Genomic DNA, 16,561 nt, shown 5'->3' on the forward strand with positions numbered 1-16,561 from the left:
GACATCCAACACATAATTTGTACTCATTCAACGGTTCAATCCTGGCTGACCAGCAACCAAATTCATCTAAACCTGATCAAAACCGAACTCCTTTTCATCTAACCTAAAAAAAATCTGTTCCCGTAGATCACTGGCACGGCAACCTAATTGCATTAAACTGCAAACTGTCCCTCTCGAACTCTGTTAAATCCCTGGGGATTACACTTGACAGTCACCTGAGCATGAAGGAAAATATTAATGCCTCTGCAAAAAGTGCCTTCTACATGCAGTAACATTATGAAAAAAATCAAACAATTCATTCCCATCACAGACATAAAGACTGTGGTTCCATCCTTATTACTCCCCAAGCTGGACTACAGCAACGATTACGGACACCCCAAAAACACACCAAGCACCTTTGAAAGCTACACTCCACCCAGCAGCTAGACTACTGTTGGGGGAAAATTGCTTTGACCACAACACTCTCACTCTGAAGCAGCTCACCTGGCTTCCAATTGAGTCAAGAGCTATACTCAAAACTGCTTGCCTAAATCTGGAAAAAATAGACCTCTTTGAAGCTTTTACAGACTTCTTCTGATTCCGCCAAAATTTAAGAAAGAGAAATCTCGCACCCGCTCCTTCTCTAGGAATACTCCCAGAATCTGAAACTCGCTGCCCCAGGACTTACATGACAATCAATCATTAACTCACTTGAAGAAGAAACTACAACTTCTACTCTTCAACAAATATCCAAACCCTCCCCTGTAAACCATCTGACTGGTCGGTTTGCTCTGATCCCACACTCTCTAAATAAATCAGAGCATCATTACCCCGGAGAAAACTGTTGTCTTTTCTATCTCCCCCATCCTAGCTACCTCAGAACGAAAGCGTCTATCTATACTTCTGTCCGTAAATTGTCCTTCATATATTGTTACTATATATTTTTATTTACTTCACATGTAATCTCGTGCAATTGCAGCTATGCCAACTTGAAAGCACTATATACATATATACTGTATCTACCGGAAATGTATTGTCAACGTATCGTAATGTCTTTCGTATACTTCGTTTATACACTGCTACTATGAATCTTTATTTACTCCAAATGTAACTCATGCAATTAATGCTATGCAAACTCTGTGAAGCGCTCTGATGCCTTTGGGTTGAGTACGTGTTCGAAAAAACTCGATGAATAGAATAAATAAATAAATTCACAAAATGGAAGAGGTCCCTTGGGGATCCCCACCCCAAATGCAAATGTGTTACCACTATATTTGCATAGTTGAAAAAATATTAATGGTTTGGACTTGATTTCGGCTGCAAAACATTTATACACCTTTTTGAGTATTACTATGTGGAAGTTACATCCTAAACATGCTCTTCCAAAGAGCGAATCAGAATGTACTCACAAACCCAAATTGCAATTCAGTAACATACCACAAAGCTATTTTGTAGTCTCAAAGGCTTCGATTTAGCAAATCGGAGCCTTTAGCCTGTTTGACTACAAAATATTTTAGTACTTTCTGTGGTGTTCTACCACAATATCTTGGCTGAAATATTGACCTTGAAAAATATTGCATCCACAATTGCCAATTACCATTCAAGGTAAGCAGATGTGGATTAAAGAATAGGAAATCTACAGTTAGGTACATTTGCCTTTACAATAATATATAAGACATTTGTCGTACTAAAAAGTAGGTTGTGTTTCTAAATGAAAAGTTTGGGGGGGGCACTGCTCTAATCTGTGCAGCTCGGAAGTAACAGTTGTCAATTTATGAGAAAGAAAAAACATGGACTGTTGTGTGCTCATTTTAAAACGTAATTTCATATTTTCCTTTTGGCACTTTTTAGGTGCTGTGGCATCCTTTTCAGTGGGACATGTCAAAGTCAATTGGGATCTTTCTGGAGAATTGGCTCTGGCCATTTTTACTGGATTGGACACTGGAGCTTTGTTTCTCATGCGCTTCATTCCTAACATCTGGGTTTGTTATGCTTCATATCTGGTATTTAAGGCATCATACATGCTCCTAATCACAATAGCAACGTGAGTATGATCCACCAGTTTTGGTCATTATATTTTACTGACACCCCAAATAAATACAAATTTGCATTTTTATGATCCTACAGGATTTTATATAATTTCAACTCCGTTCTTGGAGACTATGCTACCTTTCATCAGAGCAATTGCACAGAGACGATATTGTGCAAAGGCACTGCAGTATTTCCAATGTCCAAATATTTAACAGAATGTAAAGCAAACCACTGGGAAGTAAACATTGGAAAAACTAATAGTTTTGATTTTTTAATAGTAAAATGCCCTTTGTGTTGCACTGGTTAAGGGAGAGGTATAGGAAGCAGTGTCTCACTATTTGCAATAGAGGAAGGAGTAGCAACATGTGCTATTGCTGGTAAGAACTAGTCTAAGGGGCATATTTACGAGCCCCTCGCACTGCCGGAGCATCCGTTTGTGTAATGCTCTGGCAGTGCACATCACAAAATCACATCTATGAGGCCACGCAAAGCCACCGTACATGGTTTTAAATGGCCTCGTAGAAATGGAGTAGGACAAAGCAATGCAAATCACTGCGTTGCCTTACTCCACGCTCAAGACGCGTTCCATGGGCTTTGTGGTGGGTTTTTCCCTTGCAGCACTCATGGATTTTGACACTTCCCCAGATAAACAAGAGCGTGTAGATCTTGGGGAGCACTAAAACCTTACGCCTCCTGAAGTGAGGCGTAACAAGGAGAAATAACGTAATTTCTCCTCCATTTTTCCTCTTTCTTTGTGTGCTGCATTCTGCATTCTGCAGCACACATAGAAAGAGGAAATTGCCTCTTAGGATTGTTTCTGTGCAGGAAGGTGTCCCTTCCTGCACAAGAACAATCCTGTTAACAACACAGGCACCCTTGCATCATGGTGCAAGTGTGCCTGCATTGGTGCTAGGCTGCTGAAACGGTACCAGTGCACAGAGTAGAAGCAAGAATGCACCATATTGCATACATATGAGGCATTCCTGCCCTTTCACTCTGGCATAGGGCAGCACAGCAAGCTGACTTGCTGCGCTGCTCTAAGCCAAATCCCCATAAATAAGGGCCTAAGTGCAAAAAAATTGACTGACCTTCGGAGGAATTGAGAGATTTAATGAAATGTCTATGGCTCTAAAATTCTGGTAAGGCTAAGGAAGAATCAAACACATGTGAAGCCAGTCTCTGAAAAGTAGCTACAACTTGCATGGAGTCCTTCAGATTTATTTGAATTTATAGTTATTTAATTTGGTATTTGTATAGTGCTGACCTAGCCACATGTCAACTGAGTTTTTATGATGAGATAAGAAACACACTGAACCTAAGTCAAGAGACAGATAAACAGATCAGATTGGTTGATTGATTGATTGATTGATTGATTGATTTATTGATTGGCAGATCAGCCATCCTGCCAATCTTGCACTTCTTCGTCCCAACAAGAGTTGGGGACCAAAGGATTTTCAATAGTAGATTATAAATGGACTTCACCAGTGGAAACCCTTGACCAGACCACCAATGTACAACCAGGTCATACCGACAGTCCCTACATTTCCCTTCTCAGCACTTCGAAGAGGACCAGGGCAGGGAAGTTGCTCAATGGCCCAACATGCTGGGAGAAAACCTATTTTGCATCAAGGGTGTTCATTTTATTTATTTTTTACAAACAAAGTACCACTTTGAGAGGTTCTTCTTTAAAAAAAACAGTTTTGGTGCCCACTTGGCAAACTCTTCAGCCTCAAGAACAACCTGATAAGCAAAGCCAAGGCCAGTCTTTGTTGGCCAGGAACGCCAGAAGGCATTTTCGAAATAATAGAGTTCATCTTTCAGATATGCTCTGAGTCATTGGTTTTTGGTTGGTTTCTACTAAAAGACAGGAGGATGCGATTCAGTCAGAGAGCCTTGTGCTGATGGTTTCAGAGTCTTGGGGATAAGCATGAAAATGCTTTATTTAATGTCAATGTATTTGATTTACTTTCTGGATTTCCAAAATTTGACATATTTGCTTCAGGTGTTTCTTCTCCCTCCTGTGATGAGAGGTTCGTCATTCAACCAGAGGGAACGACCTGACAGGAAGGCTTTGTGAGTTATGAATGCCATTGTAAAGTGGATTCAAGCATGAGGGAGAGACAAATGGTGTTTCTTTATGACATGAGTGATATGCTAAGATTTTGTTATCACCTGTGCACTTTTTTTACTTTGCCTGTGAATGTTACCCTGTGTTTTCGTTTTTAGCAACAGTTTGTGTGGTGTCTGCTTGTGAGGGACTCTACAAATTGCATTTGAAGCACCTCAGGGTCACACTTTTTTTGGACTTTTGGAGGGGATCGACTGAACTGATCTTCCCACCTGGTAGTCTCATTAAAGTAGTTCCCCTTCAATAAATGTAATGTTTGTAGATATTACATGCAATCAGACCTGCAGTAATCTTCACAAACCTCATAATGAATGTGTATTACAAAAGCTTTGACAACTTTGATGGTGCCTTTAAAATTAGCCAACAGCTCCACGAACATTTACTTTGTGTAAGAATGGCATTTGCAAGGTGGAGGATGTATACGTTTGAGAATAGGCAAGCCCATCCTCCACTTCTTCTTCTCTCATTCTTCTTTGTTTTTTTGGGCTGTCTGGAGCACATCCATAGAGTTTCCTACCAGAGCAGCCCCCTGCAGTTGCATGTGGTCATCTGCACATGGGTAGTGACTATAGCAGTGAATTATGGGAAGAGGAACTTCCTAGACTCTTCACTGAAGATGGACACTCTGACCAATTCTGGATGGCAAGGCATTTGAACTTGTGAAATGCACTGGACTGGAATTTGCTCTAGGCTGCTGACAGTCACTGATTTTGGGAATAGAATGTGGAGTGACCCTCCAGCTCAATGAACAATTTGGACTTGTACAGTTTCTGAGGCTGTTGGTGATTCCAGAGTATGGAGCTAAGAGGTGCCCACTTTCATTTGGCTGACAAACACATTGGAAAGCCATTGGTAAAAGGTGAGGTTTGAAAGTGGTGGGGCATAAAATGAAACCAGCAATTTAACATTAATACACTATTTTAAGATTCATGTGCAGGCTGCAGCCTTTGTGAGCAGAGACGGATTAGACCTTGTCTGGTAACAGAAGAGAAACATCCAAAGCAGGTCATCCCTCTTGACAGATGAACAGGATGAAAACATCTGAAAAGCAGTCCCTGTTTTAAAATCATATTAAAATGGAACATCGATGTGCACTTCATGTGTGACAATGTTTTATCCTGTTGCTCTTTTGGCTCTCGAGAGTGCTTTGGTGAAAGAATTCTAAACAATGTCATTAATGAAACACATACACCTAGGCATTAAATACTTCAGTCCAAAAACAATGTTATGAATTCCTTGAACTATCGGAAGATTGAGGGTTGGGCGCTAGTTAGTTTACTCTTTGATAAGGCTGTTCTTATTTTCAGGAATCTGTAGAGATCTATGTCTTGTGGATGGTGTCTTGATTTTAGTTCAGAGAAGGTAATGGGGTATTCCCCATTCTCAAATTGGTGCGGGTAGCATATATGTTTTTCTATCCATGTGTTGAAAGTAAGGCTTTTCCCCTTGTACTTGAGCTTGCTATTCACCCACAATGATTCTGACTTAGACCTTTTGATGCTAATTTCCATCTTCTTGTCTACTTTTTAGGAGAGCTATTTTAGTGTTTTTAAAGATAGGTTTGGATGCGTGGGGATATGAGTTTGCCATTAGTAGGGACAGTGGGCTCAGGTTGTCCAAAATAGTCTTCTCTACCTGGAGCCACACTGGTGTGTAGTCAGTCGCCGGGGTAATCCAGTAAGCTCCCTGTTTTGCTAGGAAGGCTAGTTGGAGCACACTAAAGTCTGCTAGATTTCCCCTCCTTGGGATTTCTCTAGTCTCAGTTTCTTTATGCTAATTCTTGCCTTTTTACCGCGCCAGAGCAATTTGGTGAGCATGATATCGATTTTCTTGTGGAACTCGTCTGTGATTAGGAGTGGGAGCATGCTTATGAGGTAGTTAATCATTGGTGTGATCATCATTTTTATCGTTTCAATTCTCCCACACCAAGTTATAAATTTGGGACACCAGGAGTCCAATAGTTTCTTAATTTTTTCTAGTAGGATCCTCTCATTGTAGTGTAGGGTGTCACAACTATACAAGCTGCTACGCCTAAAAACCAACAAACTTACTGACAAAACAATAGCATATTGGAACAAACAGTCCAACACCCCACTAAATGAACAGGAATGGGCAACGCTGTGGGCCTAGGCCTCGCGTAATAAGATCACCCCAGTTCTAGTGCAAACTAAACTCTGGCTGCTCCACAAAGCGTTCTGGACCCCAGCCAGACTACACACACTAGGAGTCAGGGAGGACCCCCTCTGCTGGAAGTGAAGGGGGATCTAGCACACCTTATCTTCCAATGCCCAACACTCAAGGTATTCTGGGGAAAGGTTTTTGACTTCATCAATAATGTGTTTAGCTGTAATTTAGCGATGGAATTCTCGTCCCTCACAACGGCGGTTATACAAATGAATTCCTTGAACTACAAAAGAAAAGCTGAGGGGGGCAGAGCTCGCCCGGGCAGTGACATTGCTGCTCGTTGAGAGGGCTCCTCTGGCCAAGATCACAATCCAGCACGATTCAGCGCAACACGGTCTGAGAGGCACACACACGTGGGTTGCTCTACTCCCCTGCTCACCAGTGCCGATGTTGGCTCAGTGACAGCTTCGCTGAGCAAGCATCACTGGTGACAGAGGAAGTGACGAGATTGACCTTGGGGGCCCACGTGGTCTGGCTTGTGCAGAATGCTGCAGCCGCAGGCTAGACCGATCATGGAGGCCGTGCTGGTACGAGCGTGGGTGGTGATTTCCTGGTGTCAGAGCAGAGTGGGCTAGAGGCCTGCGGGTGTACTGTTACTGCCCGGCTCTCCTTGGAGGACAACTGGATCCAGTGTGGAAGGAGCGTAGATGGTAGGTGGAGAGGTACACTGTGGCAGAATCTCCTTCCCCCTTGCCCACCCACCCGTGTGCAGTGCTGAATGGAAGGCCCAGACCCATCGAAAATGTGAGATTGCCGGACTAGCGGCATGCTTGGGTCCCCAAGTGGCATGATGCTCCCCATCGCTCGATGGTGCTGCACCACACCCATGGTGAATATATACTGGCGAACTTGTGATGCTGTGACTGAAGCATGTGCACTGGACTGGACCCCCGATCCCATTGCAAGTTGGACTTCCAGCTTAGGAAATATCAGTTAGCCTGCTGCAGGAGGTAGGAGTCATTGCCCCATGGACTGAGTCAGTGGGGGCAAGATCACTGACTATGCTGTGCCTTGGTGAGGTTGACACCGAGTTATGCTGCGGGTGAGTGGCCCCCGTTTAGAGGCCTCACCATGGGAAAAAGCAATGGCAAACAAACAAAGCTCCAATTTGACAGCAGGCACAGTGTCAGGCTAGGTGAGTCTGGCACGCGCTCTGAGGCATCTCCTGAGCGCAACGATGGTCAGCTACCGCCCAATGTGGACATAAAGGAGATCCTGGTTGAGGTCCGTCCTAGTCTGAAGGCTATAGACAGTAAGGGGCCAAATACTATGGCGTTTGGATGAGTGTCCAACCGCCATTGTTGTGGGATTGGGAGTGGCCGACAGGTAGTCAGTGGTCCCTCCTGCCAAAATACAATCCAACCTCCGTGAAGGCGGTCAGAAACATGCCTCTTTGCATTGAGGCTTGTGCTGTGACCCGGAAAAGTGCCGCATCGCAAGCCCCAATGCTAAAAGGCATGTTTGGAAACATCCCTGCACCCTGTGGTAGGCACACACGATGCAGTGATGTTTAGGGGGACACCACAGGTGCCCCGCAGGGCCCATAGCGGAGGGCCACGGGGGACAGGGTCCCTGCACGCCCCACAAAAGCCTTTGTGCCATCCTGTCCACGTCGGAAGAACCAATGTGAAATGGCAAGTGGAAAGGTGGATCAAAATCCCCACAGCGGTGCCTGAGAAGGCACCACCTCCATTGTGGGGAATGCCATTGGACCGACTGATCGATGAGCTCCTTGAGCCCATCGGAAGCTGTTGGTCGGTCTCTGGGCCAATGCAGTCTGACCAACCACATCCTAATGCGGCGTTCTAACCACAATTAGAGATGTCGGTGCCATCAGTGTCGGTCCCATCAACATTGTGATGGGTTCCTAAATTAGATTTGCTCACCAACCACCTGGAACATGTCAAGAAGAGGGTAGATAGACATGAAGACTGCCTTGACCAACTTGAGCAATGAGTATCTGACACGAAAGATGTGCAGGCAGAGGCAAGGAAGGAATTGCAGAAAATGAACACGGTTTTGAAGGTGATCAGAGCCAAGAACAAGGGCCTCAAGGCGCGCTCCCATTGATATTACTTCAGAATCACGGGCCTTCCAGAATCAACCAATATCACAAGAATGGAGGACTTTGTTGAGGTCATGCTTAGAGACCTGTTTGGGGATGGACTTTCAGCCATGTTCGCTGTTGAAGGCGCCAATAGGTCCCTTGGTTCCAGCCAACCCCCCAGGGCTCCTGCCAGGTCAGTGGTGGCACAGCTGCTGAACTAGCAGGACCAGGACACAGTGCTGCAACTGGCCAGAGAGTGCGGCACAATTCAATACCAGGGTGAAGCCCTTTACTTGTAGCCTGACTTCACTACTACGGTACAGGCAGCCAGGCACGAGTTCACTTCAGCAAAAAAGATATTGCAAAAGGCTTGGGCCCCCTATGCAAGGATTTACTCAGCGCTTCTGAGAGTAACATAGGAGGGCAACCAACACTTTTTCAATGACGCTAAAGCTGCATTGAAATTTGCCAAGCAAGTTGTAGCGATGGGGCTTCCCTAGTTCTCCCCCGGCAAAATGGATTGATCCTACATTGAGTGATAATAATTGATTATGTATAACCTGCTGTGAGAAAAGATCTTGATTTGCAAGTTATGGGATACCATATAGTAAGCTATGTTGCATTGCATTTATGTCTTGACACTGTTGTTCTTTGAGTTGCAGCCTGCTTAGACCTTGGCACACATGTGCATACAAGATGGGTAAGCGGTGAACACATAGGACGTGCTATTGCTCTTAGCAATCTGTTTGTAACAGCTGCTCTTGGCCACCCTACCACTTCGATGGGGGTGTATGTCTGGATTTGCTCTGCCCCATTGGATGAGTCCATTAGTGGTTGATTTTCATTGTGGTGTATAGGGAGCGGGGGTAGTTGCAATACAAAGTCGGGTGGTTTGTGTGGGTGGGGTTGGTAGGGCGTTGTTGTTAATTTCAACATTGGATGATGTAGATACTGAATTGTACTGGTGCCCCTCTTGTGAGGGGGGAATCAAGGAGCATTTGCAGAATTATATAGCTATGCAGACAGATGCCCTGTATTAAGTTTCTTACATGGAACATTCGCGGTCTTAATGAGCACCATAAGATGCGCCAAGTCTTTGCTTATATCCAGCAACATGCAATAGACATATGTTTGTTGCAAGAACTACACCTGACTGCAGCCTCTGCATCTAGGCTTAGGTCCAGCTGGATAGGTGAGAAATACACCTCACTATACTCTAACTATAGCCAGGGGTTGGAGTGGCACATGCACAGGGTTAAGTGCAACATGCAGGGCAGACTCGACCTGGTCATGTCTGGAATACTGTCTAGCATTGTGTGATGTTGTGGCATGGGCTTGACTACGGCAACATTCTGTACCTGGGCGCAAACAAATCTGTGATCGGACGACTACAGGTAGTGCAAAATGCAGCGGTCAGGCTACTCTGCAATATTCCGAAGAACTCCGGAGTTTCGAACCATCGTAGGAATCTTCATTGGCTCAGGATCGAAAGCAGAATCCGCTTTAAATCCCTGAACTACATGTTCAGGATTAAAGCGGGTACTGCACCAAAATATCTCCAGTCTCTTGCCTCCCTCTATACGCCTAAGAGAAACCTCCGGTCGCAGACGGCAGCCTGCTTCTGCATACCAAGGTTTTTTAAACGAGCAAGAACAGGTGGCAGATCCTTTGCCTACCTGGGACCCTCCCTTTGGAACACGCTCCCCCCCTGTATCCGAAAGGAAGGAAACTATCTTAGGTTCAGAAAGCTTGTCAAGACCTGGCTGTTCGAATAATTAACACTCAACAGCCACCTCCCTCTTTCTGCCCTCAAACTAGCTGTGACCAGGCGCCGGGAAACCCTTTTTGGGTAGCTGTTGCGCCCTATAAATTGATAAAATAAATAAAAATAAATGGGCGACACGGTCCTCACATCTTCATCGTACTCGCTCAGATCACGATCCGGTACTCCTAGAATTGCAGCTATTGGGCACTCCATCCCGGGCTTTCACGTGGTGACTGCTGTTGGGGGCGTTAAGGGACCAGGTATTTCGGGAAGAAATCAGGCAGGCTATTATGACATATTTTGACAACAATGGTACAGAGTGCGTCACGTGTGCTACCCTATGGGAGGCCTTTAAGATGGTCATCCGCAGGGAATGTTGAGGCTGTCATGCCGTGGTGGTCTGCGCTCTCCTTGGGAGGACCTCGCAGACTGGAATAGGAAATCCGTGACATGGAGGTCAGCTTCTTCTCTAGGGGGGATCCAAACATTTTGGCTGCCATATGGGGAAACTAACAGAGTATGGGGAGACGGATCAGTGTGAGGTACACTACAGGGGGAATGAGGCAAGGGCACTTCACTTTGGGGAGGGTGAATGACCGGGAAGGTACTTAGCCCTGTTACTGTGGAAACCATGAGTGAGAGACTGTATCCCCGAACTTTAGGATGAGGATGCACTCATGAACACTGCCACTGAGAATGTTCAGACATTGGTGCTCAATTTCTTTGCCTCGCTTTACTGTTTGCGACAGGAGGACCCTCCACTGGACCTCCCTGATTATTTTGACTCGATCAGCTCTTGTGGCTTGAGGAAGGCTACAAGCGCTATCTGGATGAGCCATTCACAGTTGAGGAGATCATTGGGCTAATTTGCTCGCTACCTGCAGACAAGGTGCCGGGCATTGATGGACTGCTGGCACATTCTATGAGGAATATGACCTGTTACTTGCGCCCCGCTTGTTGACCGTCTTTGCAGAGGCTATGGATACCAGGGAGCTTCCAGCCTCCTTGCATGAGGCTCTAATTGTGACGATTCTCAAGATGGGTAAGGACCCCTCCCGATGCGACTCTTATAGGCCCCCCTCCTTGATAAATACAGACAAAAAAATATTTGCCAAGCTGCTCGCCTCATGCTTGCTCCCGCTGCTTCAATCGCTTGTACGGCCGGATCAAGCAGGGTTTATTCCTGGGAGATCCATGGTGCGCAACCAGTGCACCTTCTTCACTATTCTGCATTCCATAGATCCCTCGCTTCACACGGCGGCATTTTTTTTAGACCCCTCTAAGGCATTTGATTCCCTTGAGTGGCTGTATTTGTTTGCCCTCCTTCAGCGACTGGGGATGAGCTCTTCCTATAGCAAGGCTGCAGGATTGTTGTATTCGCATCCCACGGCACGGCTGTGCATTAACAGAAGGGTGTCAGAGCCCTCTGCTGTCACTCAGAGCACCAGACAGGGCTGTCCATTATCGCAGATCCTTTTTGCAATAGCTATGGAACTCCTGGCAGCTCGCCAGTGCCAACAACATGTGCAGAGGGGGTCGGCCTTTTTGCCCTGTGTGTTGATGCCCCTTACTGCCAATGACATCTGATCCTGGTACTTGTGCCAGACTGCGCAAACTTGGACTTATGTCCATAGGGACACTATTCCCCAACAATACAGTTATCTCAGCACAGGAAATACCCTCCAGGCCTGTGATTCTGCTTTCATTTACACCTACACATATTTCCAAGTGTGCACTGCTATGCATACATTATTTCTGTATTATTTCTGGTCTGCACTCCGATATCAAGAAGACGTCCTCCTCGCGCCAGACTCGCATTTGGAATCCAGCGCGAGGAGGAAGCTGCACCCCTCAGCAGCGCTCTGCATACTAACCCACAGATTGGGACCACGATTTTAAGTCTTGAAGTCTTCTTGATATCGGAGTGCAGCCCTAATTAGGATTTCCCCACGCGCCACAGGATAGTGTGGCTTGAAAATATCATCACCCTTTATACCACAATACGAAGACAGTGTTCAGCCGTGAACAAGTCGCATGTACGATCATACGAAGGCGACGAAACACGTATTGGCTTGGGAACTACTGTAAAAACGGAATTATTAAAAGAAGAAAGATACAAGAAAGAAACCAAAGATTGATTTACTGTGTTTCATGTGTAAATGTATTTAATATACCAACTGTAAAACTGAAATTTTGCCTGTGCTTGGGTTTATACATGATGAGAGTGTTGTCCAAGACAGTGTTGACGGCCACCAAGAGGTTAAGGAAGATGAGTGCTGCAGTTTCACCTTGGTCTAGGAGGCATCTGATTTTGTCTGTTGCTGCGATCAGGGCAGTCTTACTTCTGTGGTTGGATCAGAAACCAAATTCAGAAGCATCAAGCAGGTTGTTATTTTCGAGGTTCTCTGTGAGCTGGTGGTTAATGGCTTTCTCCAGGACCTTGGTGGGGAAAGGGAGTAACGAGATGGGATGGTAATTCTTGAGTTCGCTAGGGTTGGCAGAAGGTTTCTTCAGGAACAGCTTGACCTCCGCATGCTTCCATGCATTGGGGAAGGCGGGCCATGGTGATGGAAGAATTGAAGATATCTGTGAGGCTGCTGCTGATTTCCTTCCTCCCTAGGTTGTAGATGTGGTGCGGGCAGGGGTCCGTGAATCGAGAGCAGTTTTCAGTCTGTGAGTCAGTGGCTGAGGGTAGCATCTATAGGTGTGCACAAGTGGGTGAGGTCTGTAGGTTGTGGGTTGAAATTGCTGTTAATGTCTATGATCTTGTGTTAGAAATACTCCACCAGGCTGTCGGAGAGTGCCTGAGAGGGGTGGATCATGTTGTCAGTGGCAGCTGGGGAGGAGAACTCTGACAATGCTGAAGAGTTCCCTGTCGTGGTTTGTGCTTGCCTCAGTGTGGTTGGTGAGGGAGTCCTTCTTGGCCTCCCGGAGGTGGTGGTGGTAGTTGTTGAGGTTGGATATGAAAATGCTGAGGTCGGTGGGGTTCTTGTTGGAGCAGCAACATCTTTCTAGTCTCTTGCAGGTACGTTTGAGGGTCAGTAGTTCGGGAGTGAACCAGCTGGCGTTCTTGATTGGTCAGCTGCTGGATGGGTGAGCTGTTTGGGCGGGGTTTTGGAGAGCCAGCAATGGTGAAGTGGACGATGCTGTGGTCTGTCCAGGTTAGCTCGGTTGAGTGAGAGACAGTAACTCTGTCATGGGTGGAGAAGATCGGGTCCAGTGTGTGTAGGAAGGTAGGATCTGATTGCATGGTTACCCCCACTTTTTTCATAGCGTTTTGCTGGTTTTTGACTAGTCCTACTGGGTTCCTCCTATCCAGCAGCCCAGTCTATCTGCTTTCTCCTGTAAATTGTTAGGCATGTACTTAAGGTACATTCCAGATTGGATTCTGGGGTACCCTTATCAGTCCCTAGTATATGGTACACCATGTACCCAGGGCATAGGTACCCCAGAGGCCTCTCATGGGCTGCAGCATGTATTGTGCCACACAGGAGAGGCTATTCAAATTGACACAACAGGCCTACTACTGCAGACTGTGTAAGATGGTGCTAGCACCACTTACTGAGATGTAGGTTCACTATATCTATCTAAATTACTACCCTTAAATACCTATCAGTCACCCCTATGGCAGACCTTAACAATCCTGAAGGCAGGGTGCTGGGTTTTACGTGAGAGGGTATCCCTGCATGAGCAGAGCCCCTCTGCAGCCTTTGGAGACCATTCTCCGGGGTTGTCTGTGATGCAGCCAGACATATATATTTAAGCGCATTATAACCTCGAGGTAAATGCTAACTTTAAAACGGCTGCTTAGAAACATGTTGTGTTTGGTTTTAAACACCTTGGAATCATACCTCCCCGCCAGTAACTGGCAGGGGAGGTATGATTCTACCCTTCTGAAGGGACATATGGGGGTCACTGGTATACCCGTACCAGCTTTCTCGACCTGGGCAGCATAAAATGGATGCTGCCAGCCACAGACACGATTTTACTCTCCTGCTGCTGAGCCAAGCTCGCTTAGAGGATGGCATGACAATAGGTATCCTGTCACAGGGAGGTGTAACTACCTCCCAGATGGGATTAGTGTATTGGGGCTGGGTGGGTGCACTCTTAGAGTGCCAGAAAGTCTGCACTGGGGCACATTTGGTGTCCCCGTGCATAGTCCAGCTCAAACCAGTTCCAGGAGCCATCTGCTCCTGCTCTGGCGTGAAACTGGACAAAGGACATGGGTGTAGTCACCCCTCTGTCCTGCCCCTCCCCTAGAAGGGTCCGCAGAATCTTTCAAACCCCTTTCCATGGGTATAAAGTGGGTTAGCTGGCTACAGGATTTTAGATTTTACCTGGACAAGATTCTGCCAAGAAGAAACCAAGTACTTCGACTGCCTGCACGACGCTGGACGACTGAAGAATTCCCCTTGGAGTAAAGGAGTTACTCCCCTGAAAAAGCAGGCACCTAAACGCATCTGACTGGTTTGTTTCTCACAAGCTCCTGAGGACTCCGAAGATTTCAGCAACACAGGAGGTGGGTTCCTGAAGGTCCCTGGGTTCGATCTGCCCTCTCAGTGATTCTGAGACCAGTATCCCTCGTGGGGACCGTGTAACCCGAACCCCTGTGCACTGCAGATTTCCAGCCTCCACTCCATGAGTGTCCTGTGGGCCGGTGCTTTGCAGACTTGCTTGAGGTTTCCTCACGATCCCTGGTCCATTGTCCTGTGTGTCCTGGCGAGGGTCACCTTGCTAATTCTTGGACTTACCTGGTTGCTCCAGACATGCCCTAACTCTCCAGTGCTTGGAGAGTCCCCTGGACCTTGCTGGTCCACACCGTAACCTGTTTCCTCTGGCCGTATGGGTTGCAGTTGCCAAGGCTTTTTGGTGCTCCAGCCAGACATCGACCCCGCAGCTCTCAACATCCTTCGTGGGACAGCTCACCTCTGGACTTTGGTTGTCCTCGACGTCTCCTGGTCCCCGTGGCTGCAGAATCAAGCAACCCTTCTTCACTCCTGAATCACTCGACATCGGTGGGCATTCGACTACCGAGCCCCTGGTCACCTGAAGTGACCCAGACTCGGTCCCCTCTGCTTTCTGGTTCCACCAGACAATCTTCGCCCTCCTGGCAGCAGGACTTCTTTGCAGCTCTCCATTGAAAATGACGAAGGTTTCCGACACCAATTGACCCCTATGCACCTGGCTCCTCTGGGATAGGTAACAAGGGTATTTCAGTACTCACTGGTGGGTTGGCCTTAGGACCTCCTAAGTTCCAAAGGGTTTGCTCGAACTCCTCTTAGAAGTGTTCTTAACTTGTAATTTTCCAACCGCAACTTTCCCATAGAGTTGTACGGAGCACGTGTCTTTGTTTTCTCACTGCACCCGTCCTCTGTGGGCTCCCTGTGTCACTCCTCTGTGTGGTTCCTTGGGGTCCCGGTGATTCTACGTGCTCTAGGCACTGTGTCTATTGATGTCATTGTTGTTATACCATTTTTTTACTATATGGTTCTGTCTCCCCCTGGAGCCCGCTGTGTATTTCACTGTTTACGAAAGTTCTATTGATTTAGTATTGTGTGCTTTGTGCCCTATTCTTGTGTAGAGACTAGTAGAGAGTGTTATATTAATAAATACATATTTTTGTTTAAACACTGTGTGGTTCTCCTTTCATTTAATCCTTTAGGAGGTGATATTTGGTAAAACAAGCTGCTTTACATTCCTTTTCTGTTTAATAAATTTTATTTTGCCAAGAAGGAAAAAGGAAAACGAAGAAAACAATAATTTCAACAGACTAAGAAGGTCATGAGGGCAAATGAGCATCAGTCACAAAATAAAGTACAGATCCAATAGTAACATGAAAACTTTTTTTTTTTACATCAATGTTTGGTTATTCCCAATGGAGGCTAGACCAAATACGTTCAAATTTAACATAAGAAGAAAAACCCCTGGCTTTAGCGAGAGCTAGTTCCATCTCATATACCCCTCTCAATATTAGTCGCATCTCCATAAGTGTCGGACATTATGGTGCCGATCACGATCCGGTAAAAACCGGGTACGAACCGTCGGACGGAGCATATTCTCCGTCCGACGCGTACCCGGTCGTCAATTTCTACAAACAAGGAATTACGAATCGCACGGGTACACCATGACCGTACGATTCGTAAAAAAGTCCGACCGAACAAAAAAACACCTACCAATGCGATCCGGGAAAGTGCCGACCTGACGTCGGGACGCTCGCAGCCAGCCATTCACGACCCAGGAATCACGATTCGCACCGACGTCACCCCGCACGGTGAATATTTTGCGGCAGCCAAAAACTGCCGGGAAATCAGGACGACGCGAACAAGGACCACCAGTACGCGACGGACAGATGACGACGCGAACAAGGAGGACCAGTACGTGACGGACACACAGGACGACGCCACCAAGGAGGACCCGTACGCGACAG

General features: G+C 46.5%; 1 protein-coding gene across 4 annotated transcripts in view; it reads left to right on the forward strand.

Annotated features, from left to right (window-relative positions):
* The window catches only part of SLC19A3 (solute carrier family 19 member 3), a 618,290-nt gene that overhangs the window by 453,871 nt on the left and 147,858 nt on the right, over positions 1 to 16,561 (forward strand). For all 4 annotated transcript variants that reach the window (XM_085634561.1, XM_085634559.1, XM_085634560.1 and 1 more), the window contains one exon: positions 1,831 to 2,023. In XM_085634561.1, coding sequence (XP_085490687.1) covers positions 1,831 to 2,023 — 193 coding nt within the window. The remainder of the gene's footprint in view (positions 1 to 1,830; positions 2,024 to 16,561) is intronic.

This window comes from Triturus cristatus, chromosome 11, assembly GCF_964204655.1.
Source record: "Triturus cristatus chromosome 11, aTriCri1.1, whole genome shotgun sequence".
NCBI classification, from domain to species: domain Eukaryota; kingdom Metazoa; phylum Chordata; class Amphibia; order Caudata; family Salamandridae; genus Triturus; species Triturus cristatus.